General features: G+C 42.0%; 1 protein-coding gene across 1 annotated transcript in view; it reads left to right on the top strand.

Annotated features, from left to right (window-relative positions):
- LOC122792253 (digestive cysteine proteinase 2-like) overlaps nucleotides 1–22,389 on the top strand; it is a 266,381-nt gene that overhangs the window by 28,370 nt on the left and 215,622 nt on the right. The window contains exon 4 of the mRNA XM_044060003.1: nucleotides 4,979–5,151. Coding sequence (XP_043915938.1) covers nucleotides 4,979–5,151 — 173 coding nt within the window. The remainder of the gene's footprint in view (nucleotides 1–4,978; nucleotides 5,152–22,389) is intronic.

Raw genomic sequence — 22,389 nt, 5'->3', positions numbered from 1 at the left:
AATTGCAGTTCCCCACTTTGAGTCTCCTTGTACAGATCACATTTGATACCATTGTTTAGTAGCTTCTCTCCATCATGCAGACGTCCTGATCTGAATGTTTCAGGGTGCATGATTTGAATGTTTCAGGGTGTTAAAGATGTGAATACTCTTGTACAAATTCTGGTGTTTCAACCTTCCTCTTTTGCCATATTGTTAGTATAGTTGCATCTTCACAACTGGACGTGGGAGGGTACATCATATTTATCCCCAAGTAAGCAATATACTACTATGGTGTACCCCTCCATTTGCTAATGTATATAAGCTTATACATGCTGCTCCTTCCAGCTTTTTGGGTGCAGCTGTAAACTTCAGATTTTTCCATCCTTGCCCTAGCTTTCAGAGAAAGCAACACCTCTTCCCTTTTTTTGTTTCATTTTCTGTCTAACTTAATTTTTAATAGCTTTGCTAAGGTTTGTATTTCTCCCCTTTCTCTGTGTACACCTAGTGTCCTGAAATGACACCATTCTTTTTGTCCAAAAGATGTTGGAAGCCATAACTTGCATCAGCATGGAGCATTAAACTTCCTGAGTTTCTGCTTTGTCCCTGTCCCTGCCAGCACAGCTCTCTACTTCCTACCCATACTTTTTTTTCATTCTGCTGTGCTGCCTGGAGAGCTCCAACTGACATTCTCTGCTGCAATGGTAGAGTTCACCAATACTAAACAAAATAACACCTTAACCATTTTAAGGGTAATGTGAAATTACTTGACAGAATCCTGGCTCAAATGTAGCATCAACACTCCTCTTCAAAGGCTATAATTTATAGCTTTGCCATACCAGATGAGACTGGAGGGAGTAACATTAAGTTCTAAACATGCATATTTATTGGTGCTAATGCCACCTTAAACTGACTAATTGATTACTCGAATCACTTCTTCCCATGGTCCACCTAGCCATTTGCTTGACCTCATTCCATTTTTTGAAGAGGGACTAGAATCTATCTACTGCATCTATAGAGAAATATCCAGTGAGAAACCTACTGAGACTTCATGCAAATGGCATTACAGTCCTGATCTTCATCTAATTGAACTAGTGTAAGAGCCAGCTTGGGTCTGCACCCTTGTATCTAATGACCATTACTTGACTCTCCCATCCTGCTGTAGTGATCCTTGTCCCATCTCATGTGACTTGCATAACCTATCACTAAAACTTCAAAAACTCCCTTCATTAGTCCAAAATGCTGAAATCCCACCTCTCCACCATAAATTGGCTTCTTGTACTTCAGCTGTATTTGCATCCCATGTGTTGCAGATTCAGAACATACTGCCTGGTACAAATGGAAGCCAGAGCCATTTCATGGCTCAAGAAGATTCTGCATTTGAGAACCTAGCCAAACGAGCACTAGGGAAAGCATCTTAATGTGCACAAACAATTCTGGAATGACTCTCATCTTCTAGCTCTCTATGCGAACTGCACTGAAGTAATCTGCTTCAAGAAAATAAAGCTGCAGCAAAACCCTACTTGACTAATTCCACTGACCCTGCTAGGTCTGGTAAAACCTTGCATCTACTACCATAGTTTGGTGTATGGAAAGCTGTACTAAACACCTGTGACCCAGACAACACACCTCTCAACCTCCTAGACCAACAAATCTGGGCAGAGCCATTTTAATGGGAGGACAAAGGCCCAAAAAATAGGGATATTTTTTTAAATATTGCTTTCTCAAACTTAAACTTGATAGAATAATAGATTTGCATTTACACATTTTCTGAAGGGTATAAAGTCTTCAAATTCAAATGCCTAGCATTACTTTCTTAGTCTTTACTTGCTAGTAAACTGCAATTTTATGAAAAAATGGACCAAGAATTAGACATTTGGACATTCTGCAAAAATATGTGCAGTTGAGATGTCAACCAAACCAAGCAGTGCCTCACATCTGACCTATATGTCCAATCCTAAAGTCTGTTTACAACCATCTTTTAAACAGTATAGTAGCTGCTTTCTCTAAGGGCAAGTAATTTGTCAAGCTGGATAAAAGCAACCTTTGCCACTGTAAGGATCTAACAAGGCTTCATTTATAGTGCAGCCATCCTTGAACTGGGTAGTGCCAAAATGCTGTCAGCTGGTTTCAAGGTTTGCCTCTGGCTCCCTTGAAGACACTTCAATGCTCACTTCTGGAATTCCCTTGACAAGTCTTCAGGTGTCTGTCAGGGGGATGATTAAGAATTTGGATTTTGCTCTTCAACATCTCTCCCTACAATGACAACAGGAGCAGAATCTCAACTGTTTGGATTAACAAACTCTGAGTTATGTTCTGCAGGATGCACCCAAAAAACTAAGACTCCTAATGAAACCTGATTTCCCTTCCATATATTTGACCACACTCTGCACCTGAGGGGATACAACGTGGCAGGCTTCTGTTGTCCACAAGATGCACCTTTAGCTACATTTCCTTTAGTCCTTGCAGACCTTATTTGCCCGACTTGAATATGGCCTTTTAATAGTTAGCTGGTGCCTCAAAAAGCCTGCAAATCTGTTTCTACAGAACATGTAGCTTTACCACCTTTTTCCAGCCATTAGTAGCAAGGGTAGTTGGTTAAGCGAATGGCTAGCCAAGTAAAAAGTAGACCTCTAACATCTTTGTTCCTGTTTAAGCTACATTATGTTGAAACCTTTCAATACTGTCTAAACTAGACATAAAAATCCATTCCTATCTTGCGTAAATACTGTTTTTTTTTTTTTTTTTTTTTTTCTCCCTGGTTTGCTAACCCAAGACTAAACTACAGTGTGGAAAATCACAGCTTACATTCTTGGCTCCAAACTCTGGGCTCCTCTCTGATGGCTCATTTTGAAAGTATAATCTGAACTAAGTGCAACTGCTTCTGTATAGGCCAGACCACTTCCATAAGCTGTTTACAAACCAAAACAGTTAAAAGGAAGGTGGATGTAACGGTTAAAAGGAAGGTGGATGTAAAGCTTTTGACTTTCACCCTTATGCCCTACCATTTTCTGTCTGGTAGCCCAAAGAGTAACAACATTTTAGATGCAGTGTATGTAATATATTGGTACAGAGTTTACTTTCACCAATTCTTTTATGGGCTGAAGCTAAAAGTGGTTCATAATGGCCAGTGATTTACTTTTTTGTTAATGAAATTTAAAATGCATCTGTTATACTGGACTGTGTAGAGTAGTAGTAAGGTCACTTATACAGAAATTTGTAGAAAATAACTTGTGCTTTATCCTTGTACTGGATAGAACTGCATACATTTGTGAAGGCACTATACATGAGTTTGAGTTCTTCAGATAAGATTGTTCTAGCAATTTCTTCTACTTACCCTTCTACTGTAAAGTTGAGGGCATGCTTTAGACCAGATAATCCTTGGCAGTTTTTATTGCAGTCTGAACACAGCCTGCATACTCTCTAGTGAATGCTGAAGTTGTGGTCAGTCTTTGCCCTTATCTGCATAACTAATGTTGCTTTAGAGAGGGGCCTGAGATTCAGGAAGACTGGAAAAGTGACTACTTAGATGTGAAACTGTGCTCTTCTCTAGCTAAGTTTTCCTCTCCTTCCACATGGTATGTGGAAGGTGTCGCTTGCACCATGGCATAAGTGCTGCACAACTGAAATTGTCTGGATGAAATCTCACCCTTCTGATCTCTGGCAATTACTGCCAGGATGACAAATTTACATTTATGACCAAACTACAGAGTGGCTGCTGCCAATTGTCACTTTAGGTGATTTCTAAAGGTTGGAATTTCATGAATCTGGCACTTTGCTCTCTGCACTGAAAGTGTCAAGGGGGGGGGGTTGTTCTTTGGCCCTCTTCCCGTTTCTTTATCAAACAAAATCTAGAGACTTCTGGTGGTCTAGTTGGAGTTCTGGGTCTAGAACAGACTGTAACGGAGGACATTTGCTAGTATTAAAGTGTTTGCCACATAGTGTGGTATCTAAATGGCAAGTACTACTATTTTTTTTTTCTAGTTGCCATTTGTATAACCTGCTTGGGCCATTTCTGTAAGAGTGGGTTTGGTTGCTCCTCTGAAGTAATTCCCTGAAAGATCTTGTGTAACACATGCTGCTGGAGAGATGTCCGTTTCAGTTTCATTTCCTTTTTTCAGTCATGCAAAACGTTGGACCTTGTTTGTTTGAAGCTGTTCTAGCGAGTCGTCCTAAAGATAACCGCTTCTAGGAGTGTGCTGCATTGCCCGTTTCCAGTGTGATAGCTTGCACATTTTCTTTGTGTAGAGATCTGTATGTCTTCCATCGTTACTTTTTCTGGTTTAAAGTACTGCAATAAAGCTGGTGAGTAAAATGTCCCTGCTAAAACCTTGTTAAAGGATTGCTGTAAGAGTCAGGGGGTGGGGTGGATAAGTATAGCTTTATGCACAGTACTGAGTTGTAGGGTTAGGGAAAGGTCTAGAACAAAGGCTCTGATGTATGTGACTTGCATTACTAGCAAAAGTAACTTGAAGATGCTTTTTAGAGGAATGCATTTCAGGCTAGAACAAAAGTGATTTTGAAGTGCAAAACTAAGCAAATTTAGGTTGAGAGTGAAGGGCTCTGACAAACTAATAATACAAGGACTAGCTTCTTGCAGGCTCTGGAGGGATGAGGTGAGCACAATGATGACTGCAGTTTGTGGAATTGCAGTAGCATAGCCTTGAATTGCTCCATTATTTTAAATGGACTCCAGCACTGCATTTCATTTAAGTTAAAATCCTATTTACTGCAGTTGAGTATTTCTAAAAATTAAGACCAGAGTTTGACTCCACAGATCATACCTGCTTCAGGAGAGCTCTGAAGACTGCCCTAGAGCTGGGAAAAACAAGTTTGTGGAGCTGGGCTCAAGCTGCTTGACAGATGTGGGAATTGCCCATGACTACAAGTTGAAGCCTATTATGGCTTTATGGCTTGGCCTTAGTCCTGTGATTTGAATATTTCTGTGTGAAAGCTGACTGAGGTGGGGTTATGTAATATAAATTTTACTTATTTTTAACAGGTCAGGTGATTACATTCCAGCATGGCTTCAGAAAACCATTGGGCATTGGCTACAAAATTTCTCCAGAGACTACCGAAACTGAAGTAAATGTCCAGAAATGCTTCCAGGTTAATGGCACGTCAGACAGCCCAGTTCTTCCACAAAGTGTATTCCCTAAGCCAGATGGCTTTAAGGTAAGCTTGATTCTCTTGTGGATAGTAGATGTCATAAGCTTAACTTGCACATTTTTAAACCGTTTCCCCATAAGTAGGAATAAACTAATGGGTAAATGCTGGTGGAAGCTTCCATGTTGGATGCAAGGAATCTGTTACAAGCTGATGGGTCAAGTGCACTGATGTGACATTAATTATGGCTAGTAATGTGATTGCTATTGAGTACAACTAGTTTTGAAGGCATGTTGTACTATGCGACATGAACACCTTGTTTGCTTTTGTAGTATTCTGTATACACATTTGCAGAGGTGTTCACATGTAATCTTGATGTGCTAATAGATTGTTTTCACTTAGTGAAAGTATTGGATGACAACAAGACTTAAGCTTTAAATTGAAGTTTTAGCTTCAGTCCAGTGACTTGGATGACTGTCTGCCAGCACCAAGCACTACTGTGCTACCTCTGTTTCAATTGCAGTCCTTAACTAGCAAATTGCTCCCACTAGAGCTGAGGTGTGTAAACAGCAGAAACCATGCTTTCCCATTAGCTAAAATACTTCAATGAGTGTTCCAGTGCACTTTTAACAAGTGCTGTAGTTTTCAGCTTGCTGAAAGATGGGGGTTTAAGGGGGTTTTAATGATATTATCTAAATGGTAATACATCTGTCACCTCTGTTAGAGGTTTACTTGCTATTTCAAGAATGTGTGTATATAGCAGCCACTTAATTTCTGTGTATTACAGCTGTTGGGTGTTCTGACCATGGCAAAGAAAGCTGTGTTGGCCTAAATATTAAAAGATGCAGTACACATCAGTTTGCTTAGGATTTCTACAAAGTTGCGAGGTCTGTTACTATAGTGGACAGCACTAATTTTTAACTACCCCCCCCCCCCCCAAAGTTTTTTTGGAAGAATGAGGCTGCATAAATGATTGCCAAACTAGTTGCATCTGTCGACCTTTTACCTCTTGGTCCCCCCCCCCCCATCTCCAGCAAATAGTCACAACATGGCAAACACATTTCAGATTCAAATGCACAATGACTTTTTTTTTTTAGGTCTGTCCCACATCCAGTCATTATTTTAGTTTTTGTCCAGATTTCCTGCACTAAGATTGAGCATTGTAGTGGTGTATGGGTTCTGGGCTCTGATTTTTAACCCATAATGGCTGACTTTCAGCACCCAGAATCCCTTCATTTTCCCTTTGTGATGGGGGATTGTGTAAGCCCCCTCCCATCAGGGAAACCCCACTCCTGTCTGGGAAGGCCAGTTCTGTGTTCTGGTTACAGCTGAACTTGCAGGGTCGTCTTGGCAGCCTGCACTGTAGACTTTGGCTTCTATAAAGATCCATTTGGAAATTTCCATTCCTCTTTCTGAAAGTGTATATTTACTGTTTTAATTCCTTTTAGATTTCTACTCTTTTTAAACCATACATGTACTACTGCTTTTAAGCAGTTATGGGGCTTTCTAAAGTTTTTTTCCATGAATTGTACTAGGAAACAGTTCTGTGGTAGCTGAAGACTAGATGTCCTGTTTATCCGAAAATATTGCATTTTCCACATTTATATTTACCACTACTTTAGCTTAATTTACTGTAAAGTTGCATTTTTTGTGTTCATTTCTGACAGGGAGATCTCTAAATACTCATGCTGTTCTAAAATGTTTCTGATTTTGTTTGTGTGCCACTATTTGGACAATTTAATTTCACTTGATACTGTAACTGTGCTGTTCTACAATCTGCTCACTGTAGTGAGGCTTAAGAGTGCCAGTATATTTTGGTTAGTATTTTTGTTCTTCTTCCTCTAACTTGATAGATTCTGGTACATCTGCAGCCCTCCTCCAATCCAGTTGCACTTAAAACGTACCTTGGCCTACAGATATAAATCCTGTTGCCTTAAACTGGATGGCAGACCACTTGCCATTTTCCTTGTCTTCTATGGTATAAGCCTGCAGCCCTTTAAAGCATGGGGATGCAGCACTATCTGGGGCTGTTAAGTTCTGATTCTAGTAGGGGACAACCAAACCTATAGGTGCAAGAGGTCAAAGGTAAGAGATCTCTGCCAGGTATTTTGTCTAGGGCAGTTATTGTAAGAAACTTCATGACTTAACAGGTTGTCATGGGGCTGATGCTTCATTGGTCAATAGATTTAGTTAATATGAGACTGGGTATTCAAAATAAGAGAAGGTGGCCCCATAGTTGGGAAAACGTTTACCTCTAAAGACTGGACTGCATCAGTCCACATCCGCTTTCAAATCTTTAGGAGATGAACATGCTTAAAAACCCAAGCAAGTGTTTGCCTTTTCCACAGGTGCTAGCTAGGGTTAGAGATGTATTTGACCTGGAAGCAGTCTGGAGCTACATTTGTGATTTGCGGTTTGTGATGAGATTCCAAATATTTGGATGTTCCTCTGTTAATGGCCTTTGTCTATAAAACTGCATGCTAGTGAACCAACAAGTTGTACTCTGATCAGCACCAAAATAAAAATTTGTCAATTATTTCCTTAAGGAAAATTGGTTTTAGTCTAGTAATTTGGTCTCTAGAATTTTAAATCGGGGCTTCATGTGCGGAATTTTGCAGTGTGCTTACAGTTTAGATGACTTTGTATCTTTGCCTACTGAATAGAAGTGTTTTTCTTGTGACTTGAAAACGTGCTTTGAGGAGTGTCTTGGAAGATGCAGGCACTTTTTCTAAAAATACATCTGCTTCTCTTTTTTTTTTTTTTTTTTTTAAATATTCAGAAATGCTGGGTTTGTAAGCAAGCTTACTCTCTCAAAATGAGTTTAAATTTGTTTAAACTTAATAGCAGCAGGACCAATGGGATGATTAACTTGATTGCATGGGGTATCTACAAAGTTTAATTCCCAGTTTCCACCATAATGAGATATCCAGCTCAAAATGGCAGAACAAAGCAAAATCTCAGCCTTATGAGTCTGGGTACCAAAAGGAAATGACAAGAGGATGTGTCCAAACCAAGTAAAAGGGCTCCTTTCCCTAGCTATGCCAATAGTGTCCCATCCATCTTCCTCCCCCCTCAGCTTATGCCAATAGTGTCCCATCCCTCTTCCTTCCCCCACCCCCTTCAGCTTTTGTTCAGCCCAGCAGCCTGGCCACAGACAGTATTGGAAGTGGATACTCAGACAAATCTGATGGAAAATCCTTTTCCCTTCCAGGGGAATCCCCTGGCCCCACCAGACAAGTCTTTCCAGTACTCCATACGTTGCAACAAGGGTTGTAGAACTAGCTGCTGCACCACAAACTATTCTACACCAGAACCTTTCTAGTTACTCTATCATGGGGATCGGTTTTAGGTTAGTCCTACCTAAACTTTCTGAATTTTATGCAGACTTTTAAATGCTCACACTGCAGACTATCTTGCACCTTTTTCTAGACCAATGTCATGGTGATTCTCATCTGACCCCTCACTGACTAGACTGGTTCACCCTTCAAATGTAAGTTTTCCAGGTGGTGAGAGCCTTAACCCTGGGGTAATGTTTGCTTGTGTTGATTCTTGTTTTAGGGAATGGAAAACTAAGACCCATACCTACTCTTGCAGAAAAGTTCCTTTTATTTCTGCCTCTCATTCTTGGTCAGAGTGGGGGTTTGAGGAAGAATGCTTAAGGGTCTTCTCTTGGAAGATACTGAATGCAGGGTGTTTCCTGAAACTCATTTTTTGGTAAAGGATCAGAATGAAGTTCATTTTCCAGCAAATGTATTGTATGTTCTGTCTGCAGCCGTTTATCTGCTTTGGAGAATTGTTTTCCTATAACCTCAGACTGAGTACTAAAACTGCTGCTAAACTACATCCTAATGATTAATCTATTCCCTCAAGTATAGGAAAGCTTTTGACAACTTTGAGAAGAATCTTTTATTCTGCCACTTGTCCATTCTCAAATGTTCATGCTAATATCCGTTTTTATACATTCCGCAACCAGTGGGACTCAGAATGGCCAAGTTGGATCAAACTGGTGGCCACCAAAAACTGTAGCTCCCTTATTAACAATAATGTTCTAGGCCCAACCACCCTCAGATTTTGTTTGCTGCTTTCGTGCACAGATGTCACCTTGGCTCTTGAGCTACGATAAGTGGGGAATTTTTTTTTCCTTTCCACTACCTTTCGGCTTTGTTTGGTGCAATAGTGTGTGTCTGTGGCATACCTCTTTTTCACTAGTTTGGTACTAGTGGGTTAGTTGGTTATATGTACATTACCAGATAATGTCCAACCCGACTGGGCTGAAAGCACTTTTTCAGAAGAGACCCAGGGAGAAAAGCGCCAAAAGTAAAACATAATAGATTATAAGGTTATAAATCATTTTAATAAAGTTATAAAAAGTAAATTTAAGAATCGTAGTTAAACGAGGTAAATACACAAGAAAAATAGTAGATTACAAAACTAGTCAAGTAAGAAACTATTATAATTGCAGTGGAATCCATGCATATGGTAGGACTATAGCAAGTGTAATATTGGCCAGTGCAAAAGCTGGAAAGAAACCCTGTACCTGGAGTAAATTTAAAGATTGGTAGTGAGGGACAAGTGATAAAATTAGTCTTGAAATAGTTGAAGTAAGGACACTAGTCAGGATTGGTGCATGGACAGATAAATGGATGGTGAGGTATTGTCTGAGGCTTTGCTTTTAAAAGGGAGTGTTTTTTTTTTTTTTAAGCTTCATCATATGCTGAGGCAGCTGGTTCCAAAACCTGGAAATTTTGTTGGAACAGAGCCTCCAAGTGTTTTGTAGATTTAGTAACAGAAATTTATCGGAGGATCAAAGGTCTCTAAGGTTCGTATTTAGATTGTCTGTCTTTTAGAGCTGGACATACCATAGCTGGTATTTCTTCTGTTCTGCTAAAAAAAAAAAAAAAAAAAAAAAATTTTATATATAGTTTGTGGTGCTTGTGTGCTGTTTGGCTTCTGTTGGTGAATGTGTTGCCATCGTTCCTGTTGGTATTCCTGAAAATGGTCACATGGGCACAATGTCACTGACTCTCCAACAATTGTATACTGCTTTGGTCCTTCTCATTTGGAAAAATGTTCTGGTAATTGCTCTGTTCAATGCCAGAGCTCTTGTGGAGAGGCAGAATAAACTAACTTTTGAAGGGTCTTCTGCCTACTCCCTTTGCTATGACTATTTGAGTTTAGTCACCTTCATCCAAAGTTTCCAAGATCCAGATCCTCTGACTTGGTGGCTTCCACTTCTGAGGCGAGGAAGAAAAAATAAGTTGGATCGGACTATGTCTGGGACCTGACCATCTTTGGAGCCAGTTTAATTAGTGCTGCTTCTTCAGATCAGTCTGGGGGGGGGAGGATCACACGGTTTCAGATAGGATGCCTCTGCCTCATTCTGTCTACTCTGTGTACACCCAGTGCTCTGTACAGTGGTGGTGCCTTTTTTAGGGCTGTGTTCCAAATCCCTGTGTATTTGACTCTCACTCAAATGTCACTGAAGTGGATAAGCTAATTCAGAGCATTTCAGAAGGGAGTCATCACAATTCCTACCCCCTCAGGTCAGTAACTTATGTCCTTTCACTCCCCCACAATATGTTGGTCTCCCCTCTGACTTGTGGTTTGAGTGCTGCAAGTCCAGCTGTGTCCGATCTGAAGAGATTGTCTTCAGATCCAACTACTGTGTGTGCTGGCTCAGTCTTTGGATCAGGACACCCGAGTCAAAGCTTACAGGTTGGATCTGGTTTTCAGAGCAGTATGTTCCTGTTTGAGCTTTGGCTTTGGTCAGCTTGGCTGTGGCTTCCACCTCAGGTGTCTGGCCCTTGGGGGAAGTAGTGGTCCAGAAACTCCTTTTTCTCTGCTCCTTTCTCTCCAGAGTGGTTGGTGTTTGAGGTCGTGAAGAGGGTGTTCTCTGCTCCAGCAGAGCAGGTGGGTCTTTTTGCTTCGATCCAACCCTGATTTCTCTGCTGACTGTGTCCCATGATCCTAATTACTGTACGTCACTCCACTGGGACTGACTGCCTGAAGCTTCCAGTCTAGCCAGCCAGGTATTTTTCTTCCAACACTTCTCCAGAACACCCCCACTGAACTTCTGTGAGGAAAACATGCAGGATTAAGTGCTTGGACTCTCCCCCCCCCCCCCAAGAATCTGAGGACACCAACCTTCAATGAGGGAGGAGGGTCTCCCAAATCACTACCTAATGAAGTCCTCTTTGGAGGTATTTTTTAAGATACTAAGGCAGAAGAGTGGTGGTTCTACCCAAAACCTGGCTCCCTGAAGAGTCTGCTTCTAGAGCCCTTTGGGACTGGCCCGTGTACCTCCTGGGTCACTCCACCTGCTGACTACCTTATCTACCTGGTGTCTCAGCAGGTGTGGAAAGAGCGTGATACGATTGAGCCGATTCCCCAGAAGATGTGATAGGATTTGAGTTCCACCAGTCTGGAGGAACACTGACTTGTGGAGATTTCCAGCTCTCTGACAGGGACCATTACTGGTGAAATGCAGTCTTCTGTGACCTCAGTTGGCAATTGCCAGCTCATCCATGAGGCTCATCTTGCATGCTACAGAAGCAGCCTCATGGCTTTGGGTTCAGGCATTTTGACAGGAGATGTGCCTGGATGTGCTCTGTCTTTCTGCGAGCCTAAAGTCCTCTTGTCAATGCTTATTTTCAGTTCATCCTTTGCCCCACAGGGAAAGGCATCTTCCAGGTGTGCAAAGGATGGGAAGACTTTGCAGTGGGTGTAAGTGTTTGACCCTGCAACATATTTCCTCTAGCAACCAAAGAGGAGGTCACAATGTGGTTCAAGAAATCGCAGTGTCCTCTCCAGGACATGCACAAGTAGCTACCTCCAGAGCAGGAAAGAGCAATAATGGCAGACCTCCAATTGGCAGAGGAGGCCTTCAAAACTGGGGGTTTAGGTATTCCTTTTCTGATGGACCCTTTTAGCACTCCTGAACAGAGGCTACATTGCCTTCCTCAGGAAGCAGTCTGGGGGGTGCCTCTTATACCTGCACCAGGAAGTATGGCCAAGTTTAACAAAATACCTGTGTGCAGAGGATTGTTTCCAGAGGCTATATTCCCTTTCCCTTCTGTCCCCTGTATCCAGGAAAATCCACGATCCTCCCAGTCAGAGGGAGGTAGCAGCAATAAAAATACAAAAGCTGCTAGTCAGTACCTCAAGACCAGATGGACTAACTGATATTACAATCCAAGATTGTTTTGATCTATAACTCCATAACCAGGCCTAATAAAATTAATACTAATGGCTCAATCCTAGACTGGATTTTGGTGTCCAACCAAAATAAGATCACATCCACTTGTGTACACTCCAGTAGTATGTGACCACTTACTGGCCTTTGTACAATGTGAATGTAACACAACAATTAATAAACATCAGTATGGTGTTACCAGAGAAATCCTGGTTCTGTCTATCTAGCCAAAACCAAACCCAAAGGTTGCTTGGCATCAACTGGGATGCACTAAAATTGTTTCCACTTGATGAGCAGTTCAACTCTACCTTCCTCAGCATACTAATCTTACTCCCCTTAGACAAAAGAGAATAAAGTCCAACCATGCCAAAGATCCACTAGCAATCGCATGAAACGCAAAGACGTATCATGAAAAATCTGGCAAAAGAAAAATAAAGCCATCTGACCTCACACAATACAAAGTGCTCTGAAACCAGGTTAAGTGCCTTGCACTACAGAACAAAAGAGGACACCACCTTGCATTACAAAATCAACACCAGCAAAACCCAAAAAGTTCTGGAGCTTTCTCAACTAACCCAGGCTCTAGTAGTAATCCTTGCCCAGACCCAAGTAAAATACCTGCAAATCTCTGCCAACTCACTCACCCTGTCAGCATTGCTATACTGTCACCCATCTCTGATTCTGGAAAAATTATTCTCAACTTCACCATCTGACTCGCAACCACATCCTCTCCCCACCTAACACTGATTTAGGCCAGGACATAGTACCACCACTGCCCTCATCCTTCATGGACACTCAGTTGAACCCATGATGCTGGTAAAATTGCATCTTTTTCTTGACCTTTCTAAAGGTTTTGATATATATCCCACTCTCCTAACATAGATACCTCACCTCAAACTCTAAAACTGGTTCACTAATTACCTCACTAACTGGCAACAATCAACTAAATGGTAGAACTCTCCCTTTCCTAACACCACCACTTGTGTTCCACAACACTCCATTTTAGGCCCACCTCTGTTTAGCGTATTTATTTAACTTCCACATTGCACTGGGTCAATGCTCGGTCATCCAGTATGCAGATGACTCCACTGACTCTGCAGAACTACACTAACTCAACCCAAAACACCCTCACCTCCACCAATATTTGGATGTCTAATTGTCTTGCCCTGAACCCCAAGAAAACCAGACAAGTAATCTTTGCCCCAAAAAGTCCACACCCCTTACAAAACTTCACCATTCAGTCCCTAAGGGGTACCACCATCAACATCTAGGAGTTATGTGCTCAGTACAGTGTAATCATAGACTGACTAAAACCTCACATTTGACCTGCACATCCAGTCCAGTGTCAAAGACTCGTCAAAAGCTTGGTGCACTCTTGACAAACGTCTACTCGGTGCATCAGCCCAACTTTCCCTTGCCTCTTCTCTAGTGCGCTTTTTTATTTATTTTCTTTATGGTGCCCCCCTCCTCGCCAAAATTCAGTCCTCTGTACAACAAAATTGCTAAGTTTGTAATTGATGCCTCCTTACCCCACCACTGCTTTACACAACCAAAAATGGCTTCAACTCCCCAACTATCTCACATTTATCTAACTACAGCTCTCAAACTCATTCCTAGAGCAGGTCACATGGATTGATTATTTTCTATACTTTATACCATCCTAAAAGACCACTCTGATCCAACAACGAACTACTTGTAAATGTAGAAAAACCTGGCCAGATGCTTTACTCCTTTACCATCGCAAAACTTTGGAACCCCCCCCCCCCCAACACTTGGCTCCACCTGCTCAGTAACCCTCTTCAAGACCTCAAACATCTCTCCTCATCTTGGCTGTGCACATGTGCCAATGCCACATATCCTCTCGTATAACCCAACTTCAACCATCACAACTATTTTCACCCCCACTACTACTATGGCATCCTTTCACATCCATCTCTCCAGCCTGTCACATCCACCTCTCCAGCCTGTCCACTTCCCTCATTGTCCTACCATTGATCCCGCCTGTGTATCTTCCTAACCCTTATAGACCTACCATAGTACCAGGCAAGACATTCAGGTACTCTTGCAGCCTACCTCAATGTCATACCACCACTTGCCTGCAACAGTATCCAAAGACTTGGATTCATGCAACAGAACTAGCCCATCGCTCCGTTATTACACCTAAGTGTGAAAAGTTTAGTACCTAGTCTCTAATTTCTGTATCTGCTTTGCACCTAGTGCATGAAGTATCCTGTATAAATTTTGCTAGCTGAAAGCTATGTGTGTGTGTGTGTGTGTGTGTGTGTGTGTGTGTGTGTGTGTGTGTGTGTGTGTGTATATATATATATATATATATATATATATATATATATATATATATATATATATATATATATATATATATATACTGTATTGCTTGTGTAATATCTTTGATGCGAGAATTAATTACTTGTGTACTTCACCAATTGTGTAAGCTGCCAATAATATGTACTAACTGTCTTTTTTTTTTATTAATGTAAATTCTATATTGTATGTGAAATGTCTTGTATGTGGAGCTCTTCTGCCAGGGACTCCACTGAAAATGGGAAATTCTGGACCATCCCAGTAAACAAATTTTGGATTAGTCTGTCTAAGCAGCAGTTAGACGCACCAAGTTCCGGGTGGCCATGTTTCAGTCCATTTTGCTCCTTCTGAACAAGGACCATTGGGTGTGCTCTATAGTATGCATGCATCCTAAAGGTTATCACAAAGATGAACAGATGATTCAGAAGGTACTTGTGCTTACAGCTGGGAGCCAGTCCTTACCAGTTCAAAACACTACTCCTTTTTTTTTTTTAAGTGCATGGCAGTGCTAGCAGCTCACTTGATCCTGCAAGAATTCCAGGTGTTTCTGTATTTTGGGTGACTGGCTCATCATAGACCTGACCAGGCATCGACCTGTACAAGACACCACGTGTTGCAGAGTCGCATCTTTGCATAACTGTCAGAGAATGTCTGTTACTACCCACTCCCCTCTAGTTATAGGGGCCATAATAGACCCTGGGTCAATGATTGCATCTCTTCCCATGTCAAGACTGCAAACGGTAAATGTCTGGTCAGGCAAATCTGCAGTACTAGGATTTCAGCACTGTTGGTTCTTCAGGCATTGGGGTTCATGTCGGTAGCGTTAAGCATTCTGTCCTTGGCAAGATATCACAGGAGGGTTCTGCAGTGGATACTTCAGGCACAATGATCGATCTCGTCCTAAAAATTTCTCAAGTTTGCAAGAGACCTTCCAGGTGGATGCAGTAAAGGCAATCTTTAAAAGGTTCTTTTGTCCTCCCTCTACCAAAGGCCAGTGACCAGAGATTCTTCCCAGTTTAGGTGAGGGGCATCTCCTGAGCAAGACTGTCCAAGACACTTGGCCTCCTGAAGAGGCCAACTTGCATGTGTTCTAGAGATGAAGGCAATGCAGTTGGCATTTGTAGGCATTCCAAGACTTGGAGCAATTTGTTCCCCCATTGGTTTGATGTACCAATCTGCTGACAGGTCTGTATCACAAAGTCATACCACTTATGTCGGGAAGCCCCAAGAGTGTCCCTCCAACCACTTTCTGATTGCAACCCACATTCCAGAGAAGTATAACCTTATGGCAGACGAATTGAGCAGGTCCATACCACTTCACAAGTGGTCCCTCTGTGATATCTTCCAGAAACGAGGCCAGCATTGTTGCAATCTCCGCATCTACCCTGAAGAAGCACAGCAGCTTTTTTGCCCCGATTTCCCTCCACCACCAGCAGAGGAGTTAGAGGGACTGTGTGCTCCATGATTAGACTCCTGGTCATCTATGTGCTTATCCCCAGACTCCTTTAATTCGCAACTTCACAAAAGTCAGGCTGAAGAGTAGAGTTATCATCCTGACCCATTGGCCTTGATGAACTTTGCTCCCCTTCCTGTGGCCTTGCCTTCTGTGTCCTCCTTGGATTCTGGATCCAATTGTGGACTTGGTTTCATCCGATGTGGCCTTGTCCATGAGGAAGCGTTATAGAAGAGCAGGAAGTTTGCTTATCGGAACCTTTTCAGCTCCATTTCATTCTTTTCTTGAAATGTTGGCAAATTTGTTCAATGGGGGTGCTAGTGCATCTGTCAAAGTTCAATTCTCTGACCCTTTATAAAACTCCTATTCTGCCGAGGGATTCTAACTTTGTATTGCAGGCATTAACTGTCATCTTTGAACCAGCAACTACATGTGCTTTGAAGTTTTTGACATGGAAAACTGTTTAGTTACTATTGTCTGCCAGGAGAATCTCTGAATTACACACCTGGTCTTCCAAACCTCCATATTTGCTTAAAAAGCCAGGGTTGTGTATCTATGCCTTTTTCCTGCCTAAGGTGGTGTCATGATCAAATATTAATCAGGCCATTCACCTGCCTGTATTCTCTCAAACTTCACAAATGAGGGAGAATGCTTGTTGCATTTAATGGATGTTCATGGCCAATTTGTTTGTACTTGCTAAGTTGGGGAAACCACTTGCTAAAATATTTGGCTAACAGATTCAGTTAATTGTAAATTTAAATAAATGCAATCTTCCTTGCCAATGCTTATTCAACCAGGTCTATGGTTATCCCAGTATTCCAGTCCAAAGCATCTATGGACAATGTCTGTGCAGCTTTTTTTTTTTTTTTCTCCTGAATGGTGTCTCAATCCTACATTGGCAGAAGGGATTTTTTGCCAGCGGGGTCAGCCTTGCTGCAGTCTGCCTTGTCTCAAGTGAAGCAGGATTTTTGCCCAAATTCCCCCTAAGGAGGAGTAGAGAGATGCTCTAGTCTACACTTGCCTACTCTCCCTACCTCTTATCCTCCAGATGTCTTTACCTTTACTCTGCAAACGAAGGTCTTTCTAAGGTTTGTTCCCTTTTGGCCTCTGCAAGCTTGGTTCCCCTTCTGTGCTCTCACCAGTGTCCTCCTTGGACACTGGACCCCAGTCCAGATGTATTGTATCATCCCTTATGGATGGCTCATCCAGACATTCCAGGCCTAAAGCTGACCACATGGTTTCTCCAGTTCCGATTGCTAGACAGTCCAGGCTTGCTTCATTTTCCAAATTTTAAGTGAGTAAATGGAAAAATGTTCCTATTGGGCATAAGAGAACTGAACCACTTTACTGCTCTCATTCCTACTGTTTTGGGTTTTCTTTGATTTCTTAAGGAGGTGCTGGTTTCTCCACAATCAAAGTTCAGCTTGCTGCAATCTGTTACACTGGAGATGTTTCCCCTCTAACTTTATCCACACACTACTAAAGATCCTACTCCATGTTGGAATATTACAGCTGTGTTGCAAAGTTTGGCTCAATCTCCCTTTGAGCATTCAGCCAGGTCTTATCTCAATTTCTTTCTTGGAAGACCATCTTATTACTGTTGGGCAAATTTCTGAACTCCCAACACTCTTAAAAATTGCTTTGTGATTTTCCATAAAGATTACATTTTTTGGTAGAAAAGATGTAATATGTAGAAGTTTTGACTCTTCAAGGATGGTTTTTCCTGGGGTATCTCATGAGCCCCTCTGTTCAGAGCTTCTCCCACTGGTGAAAATGTAGCATTGTCTCTGTATAGAAATTTCTCGGGATTCTAGGTTTTGTGCCATTGGTAATGGTCATACCTCTTGGATGACTGCATATGAAAAATCCAGGGGTACCTGAAATGTGGTCCAACATCTGTATCTCCTATACTTCAAATTCCAGCTTTGGATTTGTGAAAAGGGAGGTTTTGTGGTAGACAATTGGTGATGCCTAGTCTCCATTCCTGCTCCAACACACTTCCAGAATTTGCTTGGGAGTAGTGTCTGTGGGAATAAAAGTGTAAGGTCTCTGCAACAAAAAGACCAAAAAAACAAACCTAGATGTTGGCTGTTCTCAATTTTCTCAACCATCTGTGGTCCTTGGGACAATGTTTACAGGTGACCAAAGACACAAGACTGATCGCTCTCTTCAGACTAGTCTTGGTAGACTAGGATAGCTCCCCCCCCCCCCCAGCCCAGTATCTACAGTCATCGTTCATACCATTGCAACTGTAGCAGACAAGCTGAACAAGACCAGGACAGACCATCCACAACTGGAAACTGAATCGGGGGTCTCCCAAAATTTGATCCAGGTGTGCAGAACACCTCAAATATATTTGCTGTACACAACCAACGTGATAGATATTGTGTAAATTAAAATGCTTTTTCCCCAGTATACTGTGTGTACAGTTGAAGGAAATGTGCAAGGCCAAACAGCAGTTTTCAAAATAATATGGCTTTCTTTGCAAGAACAGTTAAAGTTCAGTTTAGATATTAACATATATAGCTGTAGGCATTACTGTAAATGCATCCGGTTATAGAAAAAAAAGGAAGTTGACCTGTCTGCATATTTATTTCTGCATCTGAAAGCCAAGAAAGTCAAGTGACACAAAGATGAAGTGGAGAGGAGTCTTCAGATACAGAGGACTAAAAAAGGGCATGAAATAACCATGGACTTCATTACACAGAAACCAGAAGAACAAGTCACAAGGACATTAAAAGGAACATTGGTTGAAAAGGGTATATAAACTGGACAGTTTCATTCAGTAATGACGTCTTAGACTGTGTGCCTTAGTTTATTCATCTGTCTAGCTGTTTTTCAATAAAATTGAAATAGCTCTGACAGAATTAACTGTTTGGCAAGAATTTATTCTGAGACGAAGAATAACAGATACAGCAGTACAGAGTTTCTGGTTTACTTTTGGACATATTTTCTTAAGTGACATTTTCTTCAGTAAAATACATTTCTTCACATTTGACAAATTCTGCTCCAGATCTTCTCCAGGACTTCATTTGAGAAGCCTGGGAAGACTGCATTTTCTTTCCTTGGACAGGAATGATCTTGTGATTTGCCACCCTTTCCACTAATCCATGGTCCTTCTGAAATCTCCAAAGATCTTGACTCCCTTCTGGGCCAGGCAACAGTACTGCCTTTTAGAAATTGCAGTGGCAGTTATGAACTCCATCTCAAAGTAATTTTAATAGCACAAGATCAGTGTGAATCGCACCCCCCCCCCCCCAAAGTACAACTGACCTGCCATGATAGAATTTGTAATGCCTTTTTTCCTTGGGATTTTCAGCAGGTATATATGGAGGCAAACGTTGCTGCTACTAGAATTTTATTTGCAGGTGGAAGACCATGTACCCATTCAAAGCCAGTTTTTGTGGGGGGGTTTTGTTTTGGTGGCCTTTCATTCTGCAGTATTAGTTAATATCCCAAGGCCTGGCTTGCTCTTTGGTAAAGATTCATTTGCATGGGAGTCTTCATTCTTCATATTGGCCACTGCTGCAGTAGTCTTGGTTAGCTATATGGGTTATATCCTGCCAGGGACACTGGCCAGCCAGATTCCAGAGCTTTCGGTGCACCTTCCATGTTCTCAAGCAGTTGGTCAGGTTAAGCTGAGATGCCCAAGATGGTTTGGGCACAAAAACACCTTCAGAACTTTGACTCCAGAGTACACATCTGAAGATCCTGTGCTTTCCTTTGCTGGGCAGAGGTTCCTTTTGGGGGGAAACTTCCACTTAAATCGTGTTAATGCTTTATTACTTCCCCTTCAGTAACACCGTAGTGTTTAACAGACTCAAGTTGGAATAGCCCTTTAAACAAACCACTAGTATTAGTTTAAAAGTAATGAAAGCCAATTGAAAACCTTTTGTGGAGAAATTATTTGTTTTGGGTCTGTTCTAGTGCTTTTTACTGTATTTTCCAGACAAATTCTGGACTGGTAGTTTTTACCAGCACCTTTCAGCCACTAAAAGCTAAGCAAACAGCCTTTTCCACCACAGCAGGCTAACGGTTTGCCTCCACCACAAGTGGGTAACTGTGGCCATTTGTACCTCGGGTCATTCATCTTTTTTACCCCAGGTCCATCTAGTGTAGCCCCTACAGCCACTGCTGATTGGGAGTTGGGGAATGTCCTCTGGGGCTATTGGTAGTCCCCTCTGGGCAAGGGAGAGCTTCCTCAGTCCTGGGGGAGATTTCTCTCAGTGCTGTGCCCATCCCTGGGGACTAGCTGCTGCTGCCATTAGTAGCATTGTTGGTCCCATTTTTCCTGTCAGAAGTGTTTATCCCTCCAATTTCTTTGGATAGCAGTGTATTGGTACTGTCCCAGAGTTTAATTCTGGTTGATGCTTGCAAGAGCTTAGATTCTGAACATTAAGATGTAGGGACAAATTTTGATTCAGACTCCCAAGGAGCACTTGCATTCTACTTGTGGAGGTTTCTTAGTCCCTAAAACTGCTATTAAGTTAGAACCTATACCCATTCCTAGTGTTTCCTCAGCTTTAGAGGATGTCTTATTGCTTTCAATTTAGTCAGCCAGGTGCCTCTTAAAGGCAGATGGGATGTGTAAAGTTCCTCTGACTTTAACGGTGTAAAAATTAACCTGACCCAGCAGCTATAGCCTAGGTCGATTCCACTTCTGCCAAGTGCTCCGTTTCTAATAAGGATGAGAAACTTATTGATTGGTATTGGAGTAGATTCTTAACTGATTTGACAGAATTTTGAACTGTCAGGCTTGTTAGTTTCACAATTTGTTAGGACAAACTTGAGATGTTTCTACATTTTTTATTTTTGTGAAAATCTGCTTAATTTCTACATGGGTCACTACTCGGTTGCAACATGTGTGACTGATGCTGCCAGGGCTATGCCCATTGGTACTGTTTTAAGGCTTGCTTGGCTACATTCTCAACCTCCACATGTAAAAACATTACTTTAAATTCTCCCTTTGGTAAATGTTTGGCTCCTTTGCTGTAAAGGTGATCAGTGTGGTGAAAGGGGCAAGATGATCCAGGAAATCTTTCAGCCCTTTTCCATATTGCCCAAGGGGCTTTCATGTTTTTTTGGGGGGGGGGGGACAGAATAAGCAGCCTCCCACAGAACTCCTCTCCCATTCTCAACAGATTGTTGCAGACAATGGGCTCTAAATATCAAGGTTACAGATAGCAATGGGAGGAACCTTCTTTCCAGTGGGTCCTTCCTCATCCTGTAGTTCACTCTTGGCTCATATGCTGCCCCAAGGAGTGGTGAAACTGGTTCTTCCCTGGTGGGGAAGGGATTATATTCAAAGATTTTCTTTGTGCCAAAAAATGCTGAGTTCTGAATCTTTTCTAAACCTGTTGGTGCTCATATTCAAAATGCTGTTCCTACATGGCTCTAACTTTTTTTCATGTTACTTGGTAACACTATACATAATGCTTCTCTCATTCCTTTTCATCCAGATTTTAGATTTTAGATTGTTTAAGGCTTTGTCTGGGTCACATGCAGATGTTCATCGTGCTATGCTGCTGCAATCATCACACTTGTGTTATCCTGCCGTCAGGCGGTCCCGCAGTCTGCCTGAATTCCAAAGCCTTGGTCCAGCGTCTGTTGTCGTCACTTCTTCCCTGATGTCAGTGCGGCAGGGGTATAAGAGGGGCAGCCGACGCCATTTTCTCCAGTCTTTCTTGCCGCGCGGTGCCCGAAGCAGTTCGCAAGTGCCGGTCAGCCAGCTCCTGAGATTTTTTAACAGAATTTCAGACGAAGTCTTCTATAAGTACCCCGTTGGGGAAACTTTTCTTGCCTCAGACCGATGTCAGACAAAGTTAATAATTGTATTTCTTGTGGGAAGCAAATAACTCATAAGGATTTTCGTTCTTATTGTATTCCTTGCCTAAGCCCAGACCACGACGTTTCTGGTTGTCGGTTTTGCGCTAGGTTCAATAAACACACTAAGCGTCGGGCTGATACCGCCCGACATTATTTTGGCAGAAAATTCAACTACATTATGTCGTTGGAACCTCCGACTGTCCTTGCGTTTTTTTAAACATAGCGGTAAAGACTGGCAGCCTAGACCTAAACCGGATACCGAGGTCTCGGTTAGGCCTGCTGCCAGATCTTCAGTATTCAGTGAGGTGCCTATGCAGCCCCTGATTACCACAGATTTAGAAAATATGACTACCTCAGTCAGAATCTACTGGGCCACTGGAGCCGGTTCCTCCTCAACTCGTGGACGTCAGCCCTGGCGACTATCCAGAGACTATGGACAGGCCTTTGGTTTCAGAAGGTGTCTTTAAACCAACTACTCTTTCTGTTGAGTCATACGCTAAGCATCCAATGGTTA

The sequence above is a fragment of the Protopterus annectens genome, chromosome 1.part2 (genome assembly GCF_019279795.1).
Source record: "Protopterus annectens isolate FY-2018-M chromosome 1.part2, PAN1.0, whole genome shotgun sequence".
In the NCBI taxonomy this organism is placed as follows: Eukaryota; Metazoa; Chordata; order Ceratodontiformes; family Protopteridae; genus Protopterus; species Protopterus annectens.
The sequence above is the reverse complement of the archived record's forward strand: the minus strand, read 5'-3'. Positions and strand labels throughout refer to the sequence as shown.